This window comes from Dermacentor variabilis, chromosome 2 (assembly GCF_050947875.1).
Source record: "Dermacentor variabilis isolate Ectoservices chromosome 2, ASM5094787v1, whole genome shotgun sequence".
Classification (NCBI taxonomy): domain Eukaryota; kingdom Metazoa; phylum Arthropoda; class Arachnida; order Ixodida; family Ixodidae; genus Dermacentor; species Dermacentor variabilis.
The window spans coordinates 92,351,429-92,370,139 of NC_134569.1; the positions used below are offsets into that span (position 1 = coordinate 92,351,429).

Here is an 18,711-nt window from a genome sequence, read left to right on the forward strand (position 1 = left end):
CACGTTTTGGCCTTTTGTATTATCGGTTCTTTTTTTTTGTTTTGACTAGCACCAGGACAGTTGCTATTCATCACAGTGAGCGTGAACCCTGATAACGCATCAAGTCAATTGCTGAACAGGGCGACAGCTGCAATCAAAAAGTGCAAACTGAGAGGGCAAGCAGTGAGGAGACTCCAAGAGATGAGGAATGTCACTCCCTTTGGTTTATTCAGGGTGCTTACAAACCCAATCACTCAATGTGAACTCAAGATGTCTTCGTGCTTCAAGTGAGTGGCCAGGCGAAGTCAGTCACATGCAGAACCTTGGTTTGAGCTAGTTGGTGCTGACACATTATGTGAAAATGTCTACCCTAGCTTCTTCACAATGTCAGTTGGAAGCACATACGAAAATAGGATGAAATATGCATTTAGGCTTCTCTTCAACCCTTCTTTAATGCTGCAGAATGCAAGAATTTGTGACTGTTAGCCCACTTAATTATAATAAGGCTCTAAATTAAGAATTGTGTGCCCCAGACTGCTCCAATAATAAGATATACATGCTATAAACTGCTCCAACATCAGAGTTTGTCTGCTCCAAGTTGTTTGAGAATGAAATTTTATCTGCTCAAAGAATTGCTACAAAATGACTTTGGCTAATAGCACGGTAATGCTATCTTCGGCTGGTCGTTTCTGAGCACTCTGGAGCGCTCTCGGGAGCGGCGTTGTCTTCGGCTCTATCTTGGAGCGCTCTGAGGCGCTCTGAGGCGCTCCGAGCCCTGTCGTCGGAGCAGTCATCGAGATTGAAACGTCATCGCAGCGCCGCGTCGCTGCTGTTGGCGACGGCCCACCATAACCTTGGCAACCTAGGTCACTGCATGCTGGCATCTCGACGAACGTTCGTCCCGCCGGCACGTCCGCCAGTTTTTCCGGCAGCACCGGGAGCTTTGGATAGGCGAAACATCGGACGTTGGCAGTAGTCACGTGGTTTCGCATCAGCAATTTTCTCCTCCGAGAGCGAGTTGCACATTCGGCTTGCGCGCTTGTCCCCAACCTCTGAGCTCGGGAAACGAACGATCTACCCGACTCTGCTTCGGGGCATACAGGCGACCAGTCGAAGATACCACAAGTGTTAGTTAAAAAAAGAAGCATATCCAATGCACACTGTGAGACTTCTATGCAGCTATGCCACAAAAACAAAGGCAATGTATGACACCTGCTGAGGCAATGTATGACACCTGCTGACTGAGGAATGGTGATGACAGGTGTATGCACAGAAAAGTACAGCACACATATATTGCTACATATAAGAATTCTGTAGCTCTTGAACCAGTGGCACATACCTATTCTGGAGGACTGACCAAGAATAGGCAAACACCGAGCGGCACCTACCAAATAGCTAGATCAAAGGATCTATTGAATATAATGCGCTGTTCTATTAAGAGATGGGCACACTTTAGAGATTGCAGGGGACAGTTAGCTTTAGCCTTATGTGTTTAGTGCGCCCGTAGTGGACAGTCATTAGATCTCCAATGGGAGCGAGACAGAGCACTAGAAGAAGAAGGCCCAGAGTACAAGGAAGGCATTTATTATAAGACTGCCTTGGCATTGAATAACTGTTACTCCCCGATTTGTGCAGTGCACATGCGCACTCCCACAATTCAAGGGTGACACAATATCAGAAAACGCTGCAACATACTGCTGCATGAGAGGATGGCTCCTAAAGGCTGAGCTACTAGCGCAATGTTTCTTCAGCTCATTAACCTTTGAGGGCAACCCGACGCAGCATAGCCATGCACGTCAAGTGAGCCGCATCTTTTTGGGGTAGCCTTCAAGCATTCAGAACAGAAGCAGTGCAGAGGCATGCACCTGATTAGGGTCAAGAACCTTCGGCAAGGCCGGCTAGCCAAGAAAGGTGACCAGATGAACTGGACTTCAGCAGGCACCGTGTCACGGTTCGAGAGTTTCTCCTTGCATTCCCAATCCCATGGCCGGCTCAAGCCGCCAGGAGAGAGAGGACACAAATTCTGCCCTAACAGACCAGTTGGGTGAACCTGTGGTCCACTTGGGGACATACAACCACGAGTGTTTTATGGCCTGCCACTGTACTGCCGCCCTCAGAGGGCAGATGGAGAGAAAGCGGTGACCCGCATGTGGAGAGTTTGAAAGTAATCTCGCTGAAACACAGCCCCTATGCCCAATACATGCTGTGCTGCGGCGCCACAAAGAAATGGATGAAAGCAATCCCGACAATGCATACAGCATATTTAGCGTATTTAAAAATAAAATTGGGGGGGGGGGGATTAGTGTTCTTAAACTGGAACACACTTGGTTACAAGGGACACACTATCGCTGAGGCTCTGTATTCTTTTCGTCCGCCTGGTGCACTTTTAATGCGCACATAATTGTAACACAGGTGCCACACATTGCACTCTCAATTATGAGCAAGCCCGATCAGGATCGATAGCGATCAAAAGTACCCATGTGACACCTGTATAAGTACAGGAGCATTTTTGCATTCCACCCTTATTGTAACGTGCCTACCACAAACGGGCATCGAACCTCCATGAAGGCGACACAGCTGGTCTTAAGGTAAGAAATATCTAGGTGCAGCTCAAGCACCATCTGTTTATAGTGAGTGAGCTAGCCAGTAAAAAGGGTCTGCAGCCATCAGAATGCTGTCCCAGCTGTGGCTCAGTAAGTGCCTTTGTCTGTATTTGCATGCACACACAAAGGGTTACACCCTGAAACATGCAATATGTAATATAAGGAGAATTGCCATTTTGACTTTAAAGAATGTTCATTGTCTTTGTAGCTTGGGTGCACTTGATCTAACTTGAAGTGTCCCCAAGAAGTTCATCAGCCACAACTTCCACATTCGCTTACATTGAGGCAGAAATTAAATAGTCCTAAATTTTCGGAACACGTCAAAATACTTTGCTGCCCCTTTAATTTTGGCAAGGGTAGTTTTAACATCAGAAGCAAGCACCTAAGCCAGAACCATATCCAAATGTAGAGCAGTAACAAAAAAAGGGGTTTGACAATGAAGCTCAACAAGGCAAGAAAGAAGACAGCTTACCAATTTGTGCACCTCTGGCTTGGCAAGAAATAAGGCCAGTTGAAGTTACAAATGGTCCAAAGATGTCTGGGAAGCCATACAAAGTGATGCGGGATGGGTTTTCTACTTGCCTCAACCACCTACAAGACGAGACAAAACAACACGGCTGACTTTGCCTCACTATATGCAGACATATTTTATACCAATGAAGAGTTTTAGTAAAGCACTCAGTTGGGCTGAATATTACGGTGTGAGGACCTTTTCAGTGAAGCAACTCCCGTGCTCAGTCTTCTTTTCACAAAGATTTGTGTTACGAACACATACATGTATGGCGCCATCTCTGGTAAAAATAGACACCTATGGCACGCTAGCAAGAAATAAAATGACAGTAGCATACATCCTACCCACGAGGTATGCCTCACTGGTGCTATATTGATTTTGACTACCTGAGGTTCTTTACTGTGCTCCTAACTCCTAAATCTGTGTGCACAAACATTCCTGCACTCCATCTCTATTGAGATGCAGCTGCATAGCCGGGAGTCAAGCTCATGAACTCATGCTCAACAACAGAGCACCATAGCGACTGATCCGCCACAATGGGTCCAGTACAGTATACATGGTGGGCAGTTGTATAAGGCATTAATTGCTATATACAAATCAATTGACATCTTTACAAAGTAACCCGTGCCCTCAAGCGGTCACAGGTAAGGCATTATGGGAATCTTGAAGGAAGATGCTCCGTTGTCTGCTTCACTTGCAGCTACCCGTGTAGGATGTGCCCCGTCTGACTGGAGTCAACCTTTTCTTCTACCATCTTAGCACAACACCATAGCACAACAGGTTACATAGCACAACAAAGATAAGTGCAGCCCAAGTGGCCACAAAATGCCATGCGGGCCCTGCAGCCATCACATCTCCGCACAGTCGGTGTGCCTAGTGCATCCGTGCTCCACCACCTGCTTTTTGCCTGCCGGGTACATGCAGTGCAGCTTGCGAGTCATGACCTGCTTTTTCTAAATGCACAGCCATGACACACTGCTGAGAAGACAGTGGCACACCATCAGAACATGAAGTTTTACGTACGCTACTACTTTGCTGCATTTTGGCTGTTCGTATGCAGAGAGCCATTCTGGTTAGAATCATATTTAAAATGATTTGGCACGTATATAATTTCTTGCGGGGCCATGAAGAAAACCACCAGCTACTGACCCCCCACATTTCTGTATATAGGGCCAGCATGCACAGACAGTGTGTGTGACATTTAGTGTGTGTCGAAGTGCAAGCAGTGCGACCTCGGGACGACTCGTATCACCACACTGACCCACAGAGACCACCAATCAGAGTATGCAGTTTTCAGAACGCTTCGATGGCAAGCATGGCAAGTGAACTCATCCTGGCACCCTGCAGCGGCAGTGGTTTCTAGATGTACAGTGCATGGCCTCCAAACTGAAACCGACCTAGCTAGGCACCACAAGCGGCGCTGACTTTTCTAAAGTCGTCCATTTTATCTATCATGCTTAAATCTATAGAAATACTGAATGTGAAGTGATATCTCAATGGGTATTGCAGAGTACAAAACATAATCTTTCAGCACATCTTCGTTGTCTTACTGCACACTGATGCCCTGTTGTGCATGCACTTGCTATGTAATGCCACATGTGTGCAGTAAGTACCCAGCAGGAGCACTATGCCACAATGTTCTGACGTGAAAAAGATGGCCGAGAAGGTGGTCTTTCTTTTCTTTTCTCTCTTTCTTTTTTTCACTGAACGTTTGTCTACCTCTCTTGGTGCATTGATGCAAGATGGAGGCAGCTGTGTTGCTGTGGGCAAATGAAACCCAAACAGGAAAAATAAAGAGGGTCAGAAATCGGGAGATCATGTTGAAGTAGGGAACATATTAATGCGCCTGGCTGAAACGTATTACACAATTGCTTGAAAGGGAAAATTAATTGTGGCTTTATATCAACTCTGTCAATGAAAGTTGCAAACGCTGCATTTTTATTTTACTAGAAGTGCCTTGTTTTCATTTCATGATAATACCGCAGTGCAGATCCTGTTTTAAGTCAAAACGTATGAACTTGAGATTGCTGAAGAGTAGGCAGGTGTTGTGCCTCTTTCGGTGGCGGTTGCTAGCCTGCTCCTCGCTTTCCCTTTCCTGCTAATTGTATATATGTGTTCAAAACAAATAATAATATTGATATTGCTGCTAAACACTAATGCTGGTGGGGCAGCAAGAGATAGTCCAGGTCCATTAAACTGGGTTCTTTGTTGTAATCTCCAAAAATGCATGCGACATTACCGTATCTACTCGACTCTAATGTGTACTTTTTTCTCTCTAAATGTCCTCTAAATCTGTGTTACCATATCGCCATTGGCATTTCAAAATGGGTGCCTTGTAGACACTTCAAGCGTAGCTGCCCTAGCTTCCTCCATGTGCTGTAGTATGTATGCTTAGGTTAGTCTAGAGTGTACTAGAATACGGTTGAGTGAAACGATCAGCTGGGGCGGCGCATACTTTGCAGAGAGGCAAGCGATGACGAAAAATACTGTGGCGGCGCTGCGATCAAAGCGGATTGGGCCGCATCAAGGTCGTGTTGGTGTTATCAAGATGATCTTATTGCCATTAATGACAACTTCCCTAAGTATTAGTTTAATGTTACGTTCAGATTCCTTATTTCTCATGGCAATAAAAGGACTGTGAGTGCCAAACATTTTTAATATTTATTTGAAGGGGGTGTTCGAATAAGGATCCACAGTGCCTTTCATTTTACGGCTCAATGTATTTGTCTCTACCTAATGATTCGGGAGTCGAGGGGAAGCCGTGCATGCCTTCCAACAACATGCCGATACAGGTACGGCATCGACCCATAACCGTCAAAGTGAGGTGAAAACGGAGGAGGAGGAAAACAGTTCGCCTTACTTTTCCTTCAGAGACTCTAAGCGCTTTGCAATGCGCGCTCCCCTTCGCCGCGACTGTCAGCAGCAAAGCAACCGAACAGTGCGTTAGAAATCTATCAAGCGTGACAAGCACCCGCGCGAGAGGGAGGGTGAAGTTTGTCGTCACTCGGGGAGCTCTTGAAGCGAGCGCGCGGCACGAGATAGCAGTGCTGCAACCATGAGTGTGTATTTGTAGTCATCTCCAAAAGTATATTTTGTTTCAAAGTGGCACAGGTCTACCTGTCACTATATGATTGTTTTTTTAATCATTTTGTCATGCAAGTTTTATTTCAGTGAGCCCCACAGCTGCTGCCGCGCCTGGAGCCTTGGTCTCTCCACTTTTGCTCACGACTGTATGTGTTCATGTTTGCTTGTGGATGCCTGACACCATGCTTGTTAATTTAGTTAGTAAGCGAATGTTTAAAAGCTTATACGGCCAATAAAACTGCTCTCCTTACCTTTTGCATAGCTGTATACTAATTTGATATTGAAATCGATGCTTGCGAAACTGCGATTTTATTTATTTGTCGTAACTTTAGTGCATTGGGAGTAAATCTTTTGTTTTTCCAAGTGAGAAAGTTGTATTTCTGTATGAAATAATGAGGTGCGCGCTACTGTAAAGGTCTTTTCCTTTTCTAGGTCAGAGAAAATGGGTGCGCATTACAATCACGGGCGCGTTAGAATCGAGTAAATATGTTAAGTTCCTGGCTAGCTAGATTACGAGCCACGATGCTGGTGGCCACAGGGCTCCCACTGGCAATAGGATAGTAAAAAATGTGTGGCACTAAAGCTGTGGCTATGTCTTGACATGTCATTAAAATAATGAAGCTGGATGGAACATGCTGGCAACAAAAAACAAATATATTGTGGAGATAACCCAAATTGGTATGAGTCACAGCAGGCCACAAGCAGAGTGACTAGGCGATTCAAGCAAACAAGCTATAGCCAAATCAAGCCCCCAAACAAGTGGTACATATTCAATACTGGTGGAGTATTTCACTTTAAAAGATTTGTTTAAAAGTTTACCTCAGTTGATTGGAAATATTATATATCTTGTATACTATATTTCTGCATACTGTTATTGGAGATGGCTGGAGGAAGAACCTAGACACCAAATGTGATGACAAACATAACTTGAACTAATCAATGATGCTTGCAGCATTCAGGTGTCTGCTTGTGTGCAATGTGAGTTACACAGCCAGGTGAACGTACAAGCCCACATTATTCGTAATTTCGACCAGGCAAGCAAGAATATATGTTTTTGAAGTTATCATGCTTTTGCAGCAAAACAGCATGAACTCCAGTGTGCCCTCAGAACTACAACAAGTGACTAGAATTTTACATGTGACTGCAAAAACGACATGCCTCAGTCTTCTTAATATTAAGTGGAATTCGCTGTTCTGTTTCTTAAAGCAAATCTAATATCACAACCAGAGAAAAGGTGATGCAAATGCAACCACCCAAAGACCAGACCATAACTGGCAGTGACCACACAGGCGCCTTAGCAGAATGCCTCAGACATATGACTCCACGGCTTTGCAAGCGTGTACCTGAAATGGTGATGCTAGAGGTACCACAATGTTGAACTGAACAAGAGTACAAATTCAGCAACTTATTTTCCTGTACACAATGGTGTTCGCCATATTTGAATAGGACAGATTACGCTAGAAGACAGAGATAAATAGAACACATGGGCAGTTTTTTTTTTCTTCAAATTATTTCTTTTGTTCCATTATCTGTGCTGCTTGTCAAGTTGAACAAAAGCCAACCAGCCTGAAATTGAACACTTGTACAGCATGGTGGCTTTGAAAAGGACAAATGAATGAGCAGCCTGAAAACATGCACACAATATAAGTGTGTGTGAAATGTGCACTATTGGCTCAAGCAAGATTATGCACACACTATATCATGGTTTGCAGCTGAAAAAATAATACCAGCTTTTCAAACAAGAATGATAATGTGGTAGTGATAACACACAAAAAGCTTACGTAATAGATCCTTCACATATGCGCTCTGCGAATCTCCATAGCACTTCAGTGGGATCCTGTACCCGGCGTGGCGATCTACAAACAATCAAAGAGGAAAGGGCTTAGAGGCTAGCTAAAGGACACATTTAGTCTTAATAACCAACTCGATAAAGGAAACAAAAAACCAGGCTACCGAATGAAAGTTTCAAACATTTGCGTAATTAAATTCTCCTCTTACACGAACAAATAAAACAAAAGCGAATGCCATAGCTTCCAAAAACTTATTGTGCAGTATGACTGAGTTAGTCCATTTCATGACACGACTTGCAAGTCTAGCAACGACTTGAAAGATCTAGAAAATTTTGGCAGTCCACTCACTTGGACACCATGTTAGTGGTGCACCCTCGCATCACAGCCAGGTTTGCGGCTGACGGTGCAGGGTTGCGGGCTCCTGGGGTGAGCATTGCAAGGCTGCTGCCTTGGGTCCAGTCGGCTAGCAGCTGGAGCTCGCCAAGACCAAGGGGCAGGCCCATTCCCAGTACACAGAGCTGCAGTAAGGTAGTGTTGGTGACTTAGTGAGAAAGTCACAAAACTTGGCAAGCTTTTAGTCACCTTAAGAACAACTTCGTCTTTTTGGAGTATTAGTGACTTTTCTGGCGATGCAAATAACCAGCAAATTGCCATGGTAAAATTTCTGAATGGATTTTGGCTAAGTCCATTGCCTTGGCCCCATTTTACCACAAGAGGGATATATGAGCCTCCATTTGTCATTGCTTTTCAAGACATACTGAAGATCATGTTAGTGAGCCATGTGGGTGTAGCGAATGTGCTTTTCTAGGCAAAGCACAGTAATCAAATCCTGATATTGCTTAAGAAAATTGTGGGTTATTTTCCCTTTTGACATTCCGACCATTGACTTGCCACCACAGGAGGCAATTTAAAGCTATGGTTTAAAAAATAATAAGGGTATGTCTATGAACAATTAAAATACAGGAAAGAAAAAATTCAAAGCAAGGTATCATCAGCATGATTCAGCGACTTCTCACTAAATATCAAGTGTTTTAGACTGTGACCTTGCAACTTCCTTCAAATGAATTTCTAGCTGCACTTGCTAGCAACGGGTCTTGTTCTGTTTCTCCTAGCATATGCCTATACACTGATGTTTTCCACTCTTTCATTGCCCACTTTTGATACAGCCCCTTCTATAATACTGCAGTATGTACAAAAAACAGTACATAAAACTGACAGCAAAAAAAAAAAAAGAAAAGAAAGCAGAAGACACGGTAACATACCCGAAAAGAAATAAAAAATAAAAGTAACATGGGCAGTTTAAAAACAGCACAGAGGCTGTGAAGAGCAAGGTCAATGTGTTGAAAAGGTGCAGGCTATTGTTGAAGAGCATGGGTTCCCAAACTCCATGGCCTCAGGGGCCTCAGGGGTGCCATTTGCTTTCGTACAGTGCCGAGAAGCTCTTGTTTCAGCATTGACTGGCAAATTGCGCAACAACATATTCTGCATGTTGCTTCTGCGTGGGTTTTTCAAGTGGAAGTTCAACCCGCTGCGATAGCTCAGTGGCCATGGTGCTCACAAGATCATGTTAGCACAAGGTTGCAGGCGGAGACCAATGGAGGCAAACTGAAAAAATGCTTATACACTGGGTGCCCATTAATGGACGCCAGGTGGTCAAAATTAATTCAGAGCCCTACAGTATGACGTGCGTCATAATCAGATTGTGGTATACGCACGTGAAACCCCATAATTTCCTTTTCAATTTAGTTTTCTTGAGGAGGCTCATAAAGTGTGCATGTGATGTCTGAAGGCCATGTTAAATCTATACTGCGGTGCAATGCTACTTCTCCAAATGAAAAGCAAGCATGCAGAAATGAAAGGCATGGGAACACTGAAATCTCTCGCATTCCCTGATGTTCATCTTCCCCACCCATTCTTTGCATCTCCTAATTTCGCTTCCCTGCATGATGCATGACATGGTGAGAGTTGGTGTCATAGTTACGCAGTTACAAAGAGAGATGCCGTGAGTGTTCCAATGTTAGCACCATCTTACAGCACGGATAACTCAGGTGTGAGAGGAACTTCCTAGTCTTTGGCAGAAACAGTGACATGCACAAACTATCCGCATGCTTGTCAGTGTGCTTTGCGGGACTAACCCACGGAAGGCTTCCCATTCAGCTTTGGAGAGTGGCACTGGCATAAGCGAACACAATCACTCGAACGCCCTTCCGTTTGCAAGACTGCACCCACGAACGAAAGTGAGTAACTATTCTTTGCATGTATTTTGGCTAGCTGGCAGTGTTGTATAAAAGGAGCAATATAAATGCCCTTTTTTGTATGTTTGAACTGTATTGCGTCCTATGTCACCAAGAGCATTTGAGAACCTACAAAGAGAATGAGCATGTAGTGCAATTTCATTTTGGTGACTCATGGAAAGCAGAAATGCTGCCATAGAAACCAATTCGAAAACCTCTGTTTTAGAGCAAGTGAATTACATTGGCAATACCTAAACCTGTTCCAGCTAGATGATCTCTAGTCAATGTTAGCACACAAGGCAATGTAATAACACTTGTGCTCATAGCAATTCAGGACATGAGAATACCTTTTTGCTGGGGCTGCAGAGCTGGCCAACGAGCTCAGGCACTTCCAGAGGTTGGCTTTTCAGCTTGAGAGCACACATGAGATTGTCGAAGGCCAGGCCAAGGACACCACTAGTATCGTAGGGAAGCAAGTCCCCCTGGATTTGCACAGATGGTCAGGAATTAGAGCACCCACCAAAGCTTAAAATCTTGGAACAACACAATAAAAGTTTACTGTAATTGATGCAAAAAAAAACAAGAACAGACTTGAAAAACAATATAGTACTGTTTTCTGGATGATGACATAAAAACAATATATACTGTTTCCTGAGTTGTCAAAAGTTGACCGACATCTCATATTCGTGGCTGTCATATTCAGTTGATTATCGTCAAACACATTCTGCATTTGTAAGATGACGACCTGCAAGAGAATACTGATTAAAACACTTGCCCTGTTGAATTATTGGGACTGCTAGCACAACTATTAAATTGGGAGGCAGGTGACAAAGGGAGGAAATTTTTTTTGTAAAGATTGGAAAGACATCAAAAGGACCATCAGATAAACTTTTATATCTTGTATTTCCATCTATCCAGCCTTAGAATGAAGACTAGAACTCACTGGAAACTTGAGATGCTTGAAATCCCGTAGAAAGGGCTGAAAGTGGCTGCTAGATACACTCAGTGGACAGAAGGCTGAAGACAGTCTGTTGAGGCTGTGGTAGCACATGACTGCGTTGAAGTGACGGTGTGCCATGTCAACTGCAACCTGCATTTGTGCAGAGAAGTTACATAAATTAAAGCTTGCTTTACACACAGCATTCACAATGAGTAAAAATGCATGAGAGCTCTAGACTTGAGAGCCCATTGCAGTGTTTACCATATCAATAAAGTCCTCCATGAGTAACAACATGCTTACCATGCAGTCACAATACAGACAGCATGAAATTTGTGAGAGCAGTTTCTTGCTTTATACAGCTACTGCATTAAACTCTTCCAGACTATTTGAAAAGTTCCATCGCATTTTACTTTGAACAACTCATTCTTGAACTTTCGGATATCTTTATACAAAGCCACATATACTGTACTCTTTTCTGAACCGCTGTCCCCCTGCATCGTACATGCTCTCAGGCCTACCAGCATCACCTCATTATAATTTCTACTCTTAGCAGAATGAGACACTTTTCATGACCTGCGCCAGAATGCGCATAATGGAGCAAGAGTTAAATAGAGCAGGCACACTTCAGTGATATACAAGGCTGGCTGCTTGGCAATTAGTTTCCTCCAGTGCACTAAGCCAAGTCAGCTGAGCTTACCTAGGTTCACACCCATGAAACGTGAGTTCTCATTTTATGCATTAGAGTAGTAGACTTCTGCTGGACACTAACCCGCCCTTCGTTGATGCTGTTGTAGAGAGGTTGGAACAGAGGCCAACAGACTGAGGACTTGTTTGGGTAATCGTCGTGAAGGATCTCTAGAAGGCTACTAGTCAAACCAGTAAAACCATTATGGCCATCAAGGAGAATGTTGAAAGCCTGCAAAAAAGAAGCAAGAACACCAAGAATTACATTCAGTGTAATACCATGGCTTTGCTGATGTATGCCATCAAACAGGAGTTCATAAATGCAGAGTAAACAAAACTGGAAACAAAGAAGCACATGGCATTGCACCACAAAACAGCATCTAGTATGTTGGTTATAAAGCCTGCTTTATTGACAGGAAAGAAAATAAAGTGTAAGGTTACTTTTGTATTTCTGTTTGATTGTTTGCTTCTAATTACATATACCAATTTATGCAGAATATGACTATCAGTGAGTAGGAAACAGTGAATTCACAAGTGCACATAATACATATTGTTGGCATACGGGAGCATAGAAAAGGAATAATAATAAAAAATAAAAACAAGCAAGGAAAGGCATAACATAAAGAGCACTAATCTTCAGTGCCTAGCATTTCAACACTTTGTGTCCTCTTGTAGGCACATTTCCTCCATTCACTGCAGACATGCTTACATGCTTTGTGTGTCTTTGAAGCTGGGCTGGTTGGTTTATGTTCAACATAGGTAGTGAACAGTGCAGATGGTGAAATGCCATTGCCTTTTATATTGCTTGATTTATTGACTATATCATTGATTGATTGAATGAAACGACTACCCAATCGACCGATCAATAAACCAACCAATAAATCAAGAGATTAATTCAAGCCAGTTTAGGCTATCTTGGTTCAACACAACATGGTTTCCAGCTTAATTTTGAGCTGGTGTTAACCTTGCAAGTTCACTTATATTTGGGCACTTAAAATCTGTTTAGTAGTGAGAATACAGCTTGCTTGTTTATCAACCCCTGGGTACAGGCTATACATCTTTTCTGGCACAATGAATCAGCAATGGATGTGCGAGTAGCCATTAGCAGGCTTGCACATCCTGAACGCATGACTCGAACCTTGCATGGGTTGTGGCACAATATTCCTTCACTCATTATATGTCCTTTCTTATAGTTAAACCTAAAGATAACGAACACTGACAAAATGAATTATTAAATGAGATGCATATAATGAACTATTGTTGATAAAAGCATGTGGCAAATATAGGCTTATAAAGAATCTGTAAAATAACAAAGGTACTTCCATGTTAAATGTAACTTTGTTATAATGCGGTTCGACTATATATGTAAACACCTAGGTATTTATTAACCCGCTTACAATATAGCAAAATATTCTCTAGACAAAAGGGGAGAGGATACAAGCTAAAATGACATGCTGGAGACTAAATGCATGATGCAGTGAACTTTACCTGAAGAGAATCGCAGTCTTCTGCGAACCAGCGCACATCATCCATAAAACAGTTCCGCCACTCGTGATCTTCTACACACTGGTTTCCTATCCCGAACAGGTCAAAGGGGTCATCTGGACTGTGCCAAGAAGAAACAAGGAGCACAATTATGAATATGCTCTTCACATAAGTTGTCTGCTGAATTGAGCTGCCTTTCTCAGGAATTCCCTGGCCATGACTAGAGCTGCTGTGGTGGGGCTCACACGATGAGCCTGGCATTTCAAGTCTACAAATAACAAGAATGAGAGCTCTTCTCTCTCTTCAATGCTCTAAAATGCTGGCAAATATGGCCCTGCCTACATGGTCTGGAATCAGCTTCGGTCATCTTTGTTCTGATGTTTATGCTTTTGACAAAAGCATTAGATAGGAAAGGATAGGATAGGAAACTGCATGCACATAAATATTATGTCCTTACGAAAATGGTGAGAAGGGAGGCTTCTGACAGCTCAGAAAATAATATTTAACCATTAGCCTTTTTTATGGCAAGTGACACTGAGGCAGTGGAAACTGATGCCTCTTGAATTCGTTGCAACAATACAGCTCGAACACACATCTTCCTTCGTGCTCAGCGCGTCCAGGCAGGTGGAATCATGTTTGGCCATGCATATAATAAGGGTTGGCACAGGTGGATGCTGAATCGTATTGGGACAAGATACCCCACCAATTCAATATGTGTTTGCTTTTCACTAGTGTGAAACGTGAGCACAGACAGCCTTTCTATGGATTTGTTCTCATCGTGAAACCCAGCAGTGTTTCGAACAAGTGCTCTTTGTATCAAGGAAAACAGCCATTTATAGCACAAATTAAATAGTGTGTAATGCAACTGTAGCCAAGCACATAAACAGAACGCTTCAACGTTGTGTGATTTTAACATGCTGCTAGAGTAACGTGCATGGAACAACATGCATCTGAAATGGTGCCTCTGCATGCGTGCATCATGGCAGAAAATTAGACCCGTGAACCAGTTTATGCAGCTGCCCTCTTTCCTGCTTGTTACAGTCCCACTTCCTCAAAGACACACACTTATGTATTTGTATTCTTCCTATTCATAAGTGGAAAGCTAGACCTCCAACGAGACTATCCCCTCGTGGCCAAGCTGACCACATATTGAAGTGTAGAAATTGGAAAAAGAATTCTGCACTACTACTAATTTGCCGTGTGTTCAAAGAGTGTGCGTGCCGAAAAGGTGGCATGGCATCATGTGCACTGCCTTCCCACGCATAATCTCAAGTTTCAAGAACGCGTTAGAGCGAGAGGCAGACGAAGCATTCGTGCGCGCTTTTCATGATGATAGCATTGTTCCACTGCGGGCAACACTAACAGCTACGGGAGAGGAGTGGACATGAAAGCGCGGCTGCCTTTGTTTCATATTACCAATGCAAAGATATTGTTGATACAGCATAAAACCATATCTTTAATCCCCGGCTCACAATTCAGGAAAATGAATTTATTTCTTAGTCAATTTTGCTTTTTCCGATTGCTCAACGGTACGGAAAGTTTTCAGCCCCTTCCATGGCAGAAAAATCCATCAGTGATTGTACATAATTGCATAAAAGGTTGAATTTCAACATAACGAAATTTTGACACAACAAAGCAAATCGCCAATTTCAGCAACTTCATTATTGTTATATTGAGGTTTAACTGCATGGCTTATGATAAATAATTCCATGTGTGTTAGCGTATGCACACACACATACACAAGCTTATGTTACATTAGTGTGAATACTGGACTTAAAAAATAATCTGCAAGATCTTCTTCAGCTGCAGCAGCTGATCTACAAGCGATATTTCACCACAAAAGATGAGAAAGCACTACGTGGCAAAAAGTAGTGATCAATAACAAGAAATGATATGCGAGGCATCAAATCTTACTTGTTGTGCAGATATCGTGTAATCAGGTGAATTGTTCGAGGATGTAGTTGGACACCGAGAAATTCTGACCACAGCTGTACTGGCTCCTTCTTGGATTCCACCTGCCTGTTCAACTGAGATGTGTGGCCCACTAGAAAGAACATGCGAGAAGAACTTGCTTGATCCATGTCCAGAAACACAACAGGACAAGGAATTAGCATATTTTTGCACATGTATAAGCCGCACCAAACATTCAAGAAAAATAACTACAAAGTGGGTATAACCATATGAAGCCAAGGAAAGCATAGGGGAAATTATTTGTAGTTTTTAATTGAAGTGTAGAAATGATAAGCTAAAGAAAAATGAAAGTGGATGAAAAAAAAGAAACAACTTGCCAGAGGTGGGAGTCAAACCCACAACCTCCCCATTATGAATGCGCTGCACTACCATTTGTGCTACAGTGGCAGCTTTTCCCACATCTCCATTCTTAGGTATTTATGCGTGTGTCTACGTTGTAGGTCCTACTTCCACAGGCAGCAAGTTGTTTTTTGTCTACTTTAATTTCTCTTTAGTTCATCATTTCTACACTTCAATTTAATACTACAAATTATGCTTTCTTTGCTTTCATTATCTGTTTACTTGTTATGGTTGAGACTAACAACAATCAGGCCCCTTGATTACCCTTCTTTTCGTTCATTGCAAAGCGAGGGTCTTGACTCTGGTAGATTTGTTGCCTTCAGGTAGCAGACAGTTTGTTGGCAAGTTGTTGTTTTGTCCACTTTTATTTTCCTTTAGCTTATCATTTCTACACTTGAATTAAAAGCTACAAATAACTTCCCCTATGCCTTTCTTAGCTTCATTATCTGTTGCCCTTATATGGTTATGGCTAACAAACATCGGGACCCTCAGTTCCCCTTCTTCTCGTTCATAACACAGTGGGTATGCGAGTTGCATACCCACTGCCTTCTGGAGTAGCCTGATGGCAATCAGATGAGCAATGCAATACAGCTGCAGCTAAAAGCAAAGTAAGAGCACCTAAAGCACCTCCATAGTATTACTGCTGTGAAGCAACAGCATGGCGATGAAGGCTGCTGTGAATTTTTTTAGAGAAAGTGAACTCAATGTGTGACAGATATGAAAGTGAGAGCGAGTTTAATGTGAAAATGACCATAATCATCATTCTCTTCCATTCCTCATGTTCCTTTTCCCCTTACCTCAATGCTGAGCAGCTGGCTAGAACATAATGGTTCAGGGAAACCGTTGTGCTTTTCCCTTCCAATTAATCTCCCTCTCTCTGCACTGAATGTCATGATCAATGCAGGCAGATCATTATTTAATGCTAATGTGAACAGCAATGAAGTAAAGAAGTTACATGGGCAGTTACAGACCATTCTCTGGAAGTGAGTCATGAGGGCCTGTCTCAATTTGTATTTTCGCCATTGAACCATATTGGAAAAGCACTATCAAGAATATCCAACCTTTTCTAAGTTAACCATGGCACATACCTCTGCAAACATCTTTGTCCTGGTCAGCTGGGAACCGTTGTACATCCTGGTAAGATTTAAAAACAATAACAAGAGACAGCTGAAGAAAAATTGACCTGACAATTTTATGTAGAAAGAGTAACAAATAGAAAAGTTTAACACACAACACAGAATAAAGGTAAGATTGCTAAGGCTTAACTTGTTACGCACAACAAATTTAATGTAGCCAGGAACGTATAAAGAGCAGTGAAATACTGTCTGCACAGCTGTTTTTATATGGCTGTATGAGGGAGTGCTGGTACAAAGAGCAAGTCTTAGCAGCAGTTATAAAGCCCTTGTGAATATTAAACCCTCTTAACTTTCAAGCCTGACCTGTGCTTGCACTAACAATTTGCACTAATATCACCAAAGTTCCTTCATGTCCAGGTGGCAGTTTCTATTGCCTTGTTAGCAAAAAATAAGCGATGCTCATAACTTGGTTCATAGTGTACTGTTAAGCTTGGGCCCTCATGCGTATTAGTTGGCTGTTTGCATTGCTTTTATGGTCATGTGTTCTGATGTAGATATATATTTTAAAAAAAAGTACTAGTGTCTCCAGAGCAAGACTGCTCTATAAAGCAAGTCTGCATTTTTATTATTCTAAATAAATATGAATATAGTTAACAGCACATATCATACTTTACTTTACATAAAAAGAAATTCTGTACAATATTGAACTTATTTACAGAATCCTAACAAACCTGTTACTGGAGTAATTTGTGATGGCAATGATACATAGAACATATTAATAAGCAGAGGAGCATAAGAAGAGACAATTGTGATACAATAATAAAGAAAGAACAAACCCTACCCTCCTGAAAATCTTATTAGTCAATATACATATTAATACACTAAAATAGCATGAAAAAGCACTGGCAGAGGCATGTGCTAATACATAATGAACTTAAAAAAGAAAAAAAAATGTTCTTAAAGAGTCCCCGAAACGGCTTAGGTAAATTTCGTAGATGCATAGGGTATGGCCACAGTAAAACATTAGTGCCACAATTTAAGTGAAGTATGTCATATTAAGTGAGCTACGAACAATTACAAGTTACCTTCCTCCCTAGCCATGCTTTTCCTCTTCACCTCGTTCATTGAGTGATCAGAGCTGAATGATTCACTGGCTCTACGTCACAATGTGAAGTCGTGATGTCTACTTCCGGTTGTCTTGGAGCCAGCATGCGAAGCCTCTGCAACCTCTCCGCTAGCTGCCTAGCCGTTGATCCCCCGCAAGAGCTATCCAAGCAGTGTGCGTTGCAAGTGTTCTGGCGCAGTACTGAGTGTGTCCAGTATTCCAGCAACCACAGGCGAGCTGGGCATTTTGGCAAATAGGCGGAGGCGTAAACTAAAGCACCTCCATAGTATTACTGCTGTGATGAAAAAGTGTTAGCGTAGGCATGAGTGGCTTGAGCAGCCAGCACAGGGCAGCCATCTGGTGACGCAGAGCTTAACAAGCCAAACACAGAGCTACTATTGCTGTAACCAAGTGCAAAACATTTTACACATTTAAAAAGACAACATGTTCACGACTGCGCTCTTGCCGAAAATTTACACCAGCAGCAATACACTATGTTAGTGCTATATTAGCTGTGTGTTTGTCTGCTCGAGCTCTGTGCCACCAGGTGGCTGCATTGTGCACCTCTGCCCATCCAGTAAAACGTCCAGTCCTCTTTTGCTTGTGTTTACTCGAATAGCGGACACGCTAAAACTCTCTATTATAGTAGTAATCCTCTGGCATGAAGTGACATCTTTACATCTTATATGCCTTTTCTGGAAAGAATTTAGAAGATAAATGGTTAAAGTACACCTAGGTTCTTTGCATACAATCATAGGTGAATTTCCAGAGCAAAGGTTATAAGTTAAAATAAAGAGTGCTGTTGCAGAAAAGCGTGCAGAATATTTTGAAACAAGAATGCTTCAGCAGGGTAACACGGGTATGCCAAGTTAGACATAGTCAAAGAAAATGATAACGCCTAAGATCATGA

The 18,711-nt window shown here is 42.5% G+C and overlaps 1 protein-coding gene across 1 annotated transcript in view; it reads right to left on the reverse strand.

The window, feature by feature from the left end:
* The window catches only part of mst (misato mitochondrial distribution and morphology regulator), a 28,816-nt gene that overhangs the window by 4,032 nt on the left and 6,073 nt on the right, over window positions 1-18,711 (reverse strand). The window contains exons 5-13 of the mRNA XM_075681317.1: window positions 16,709-16,754; window positions 15,225-15,354; window positions 13,314-13,431; window positions 11,911-12,057; window positions 11,145-11,291; window positions 10,549-10,683; window positions 8,316-8,485; window positions 7,959-8,033; window positions 3,055-3,173 (exon numbers count right to left, since the gene is read on the reverse strand). Of these exons, the coding sequence (XP_075537432.1) occupies window positions 3,055-3,173; window positions 7,959-8,033; window positions 8,316-8,485; window positions 10,549-10,683; window positions 11,145-11,291; window positions 11,911-12,057; window positions 13,314-13,431; window positions 15,225-15,354; window positions 16,709-16,754 (1,087 nt within the window). The remainder of the gene's footprint in view (window positions 1-3,054; window positions 3,174-7,958; window positions 8,034-8,315; window positions 8,486-10,548; window positions 10,684-11,144; window positions 11,292-11,910; window positions 12,058-13,313; window positions 13,432-15,224; window positions 15,355-16,708; window positions 16,755-18,711) is intronic.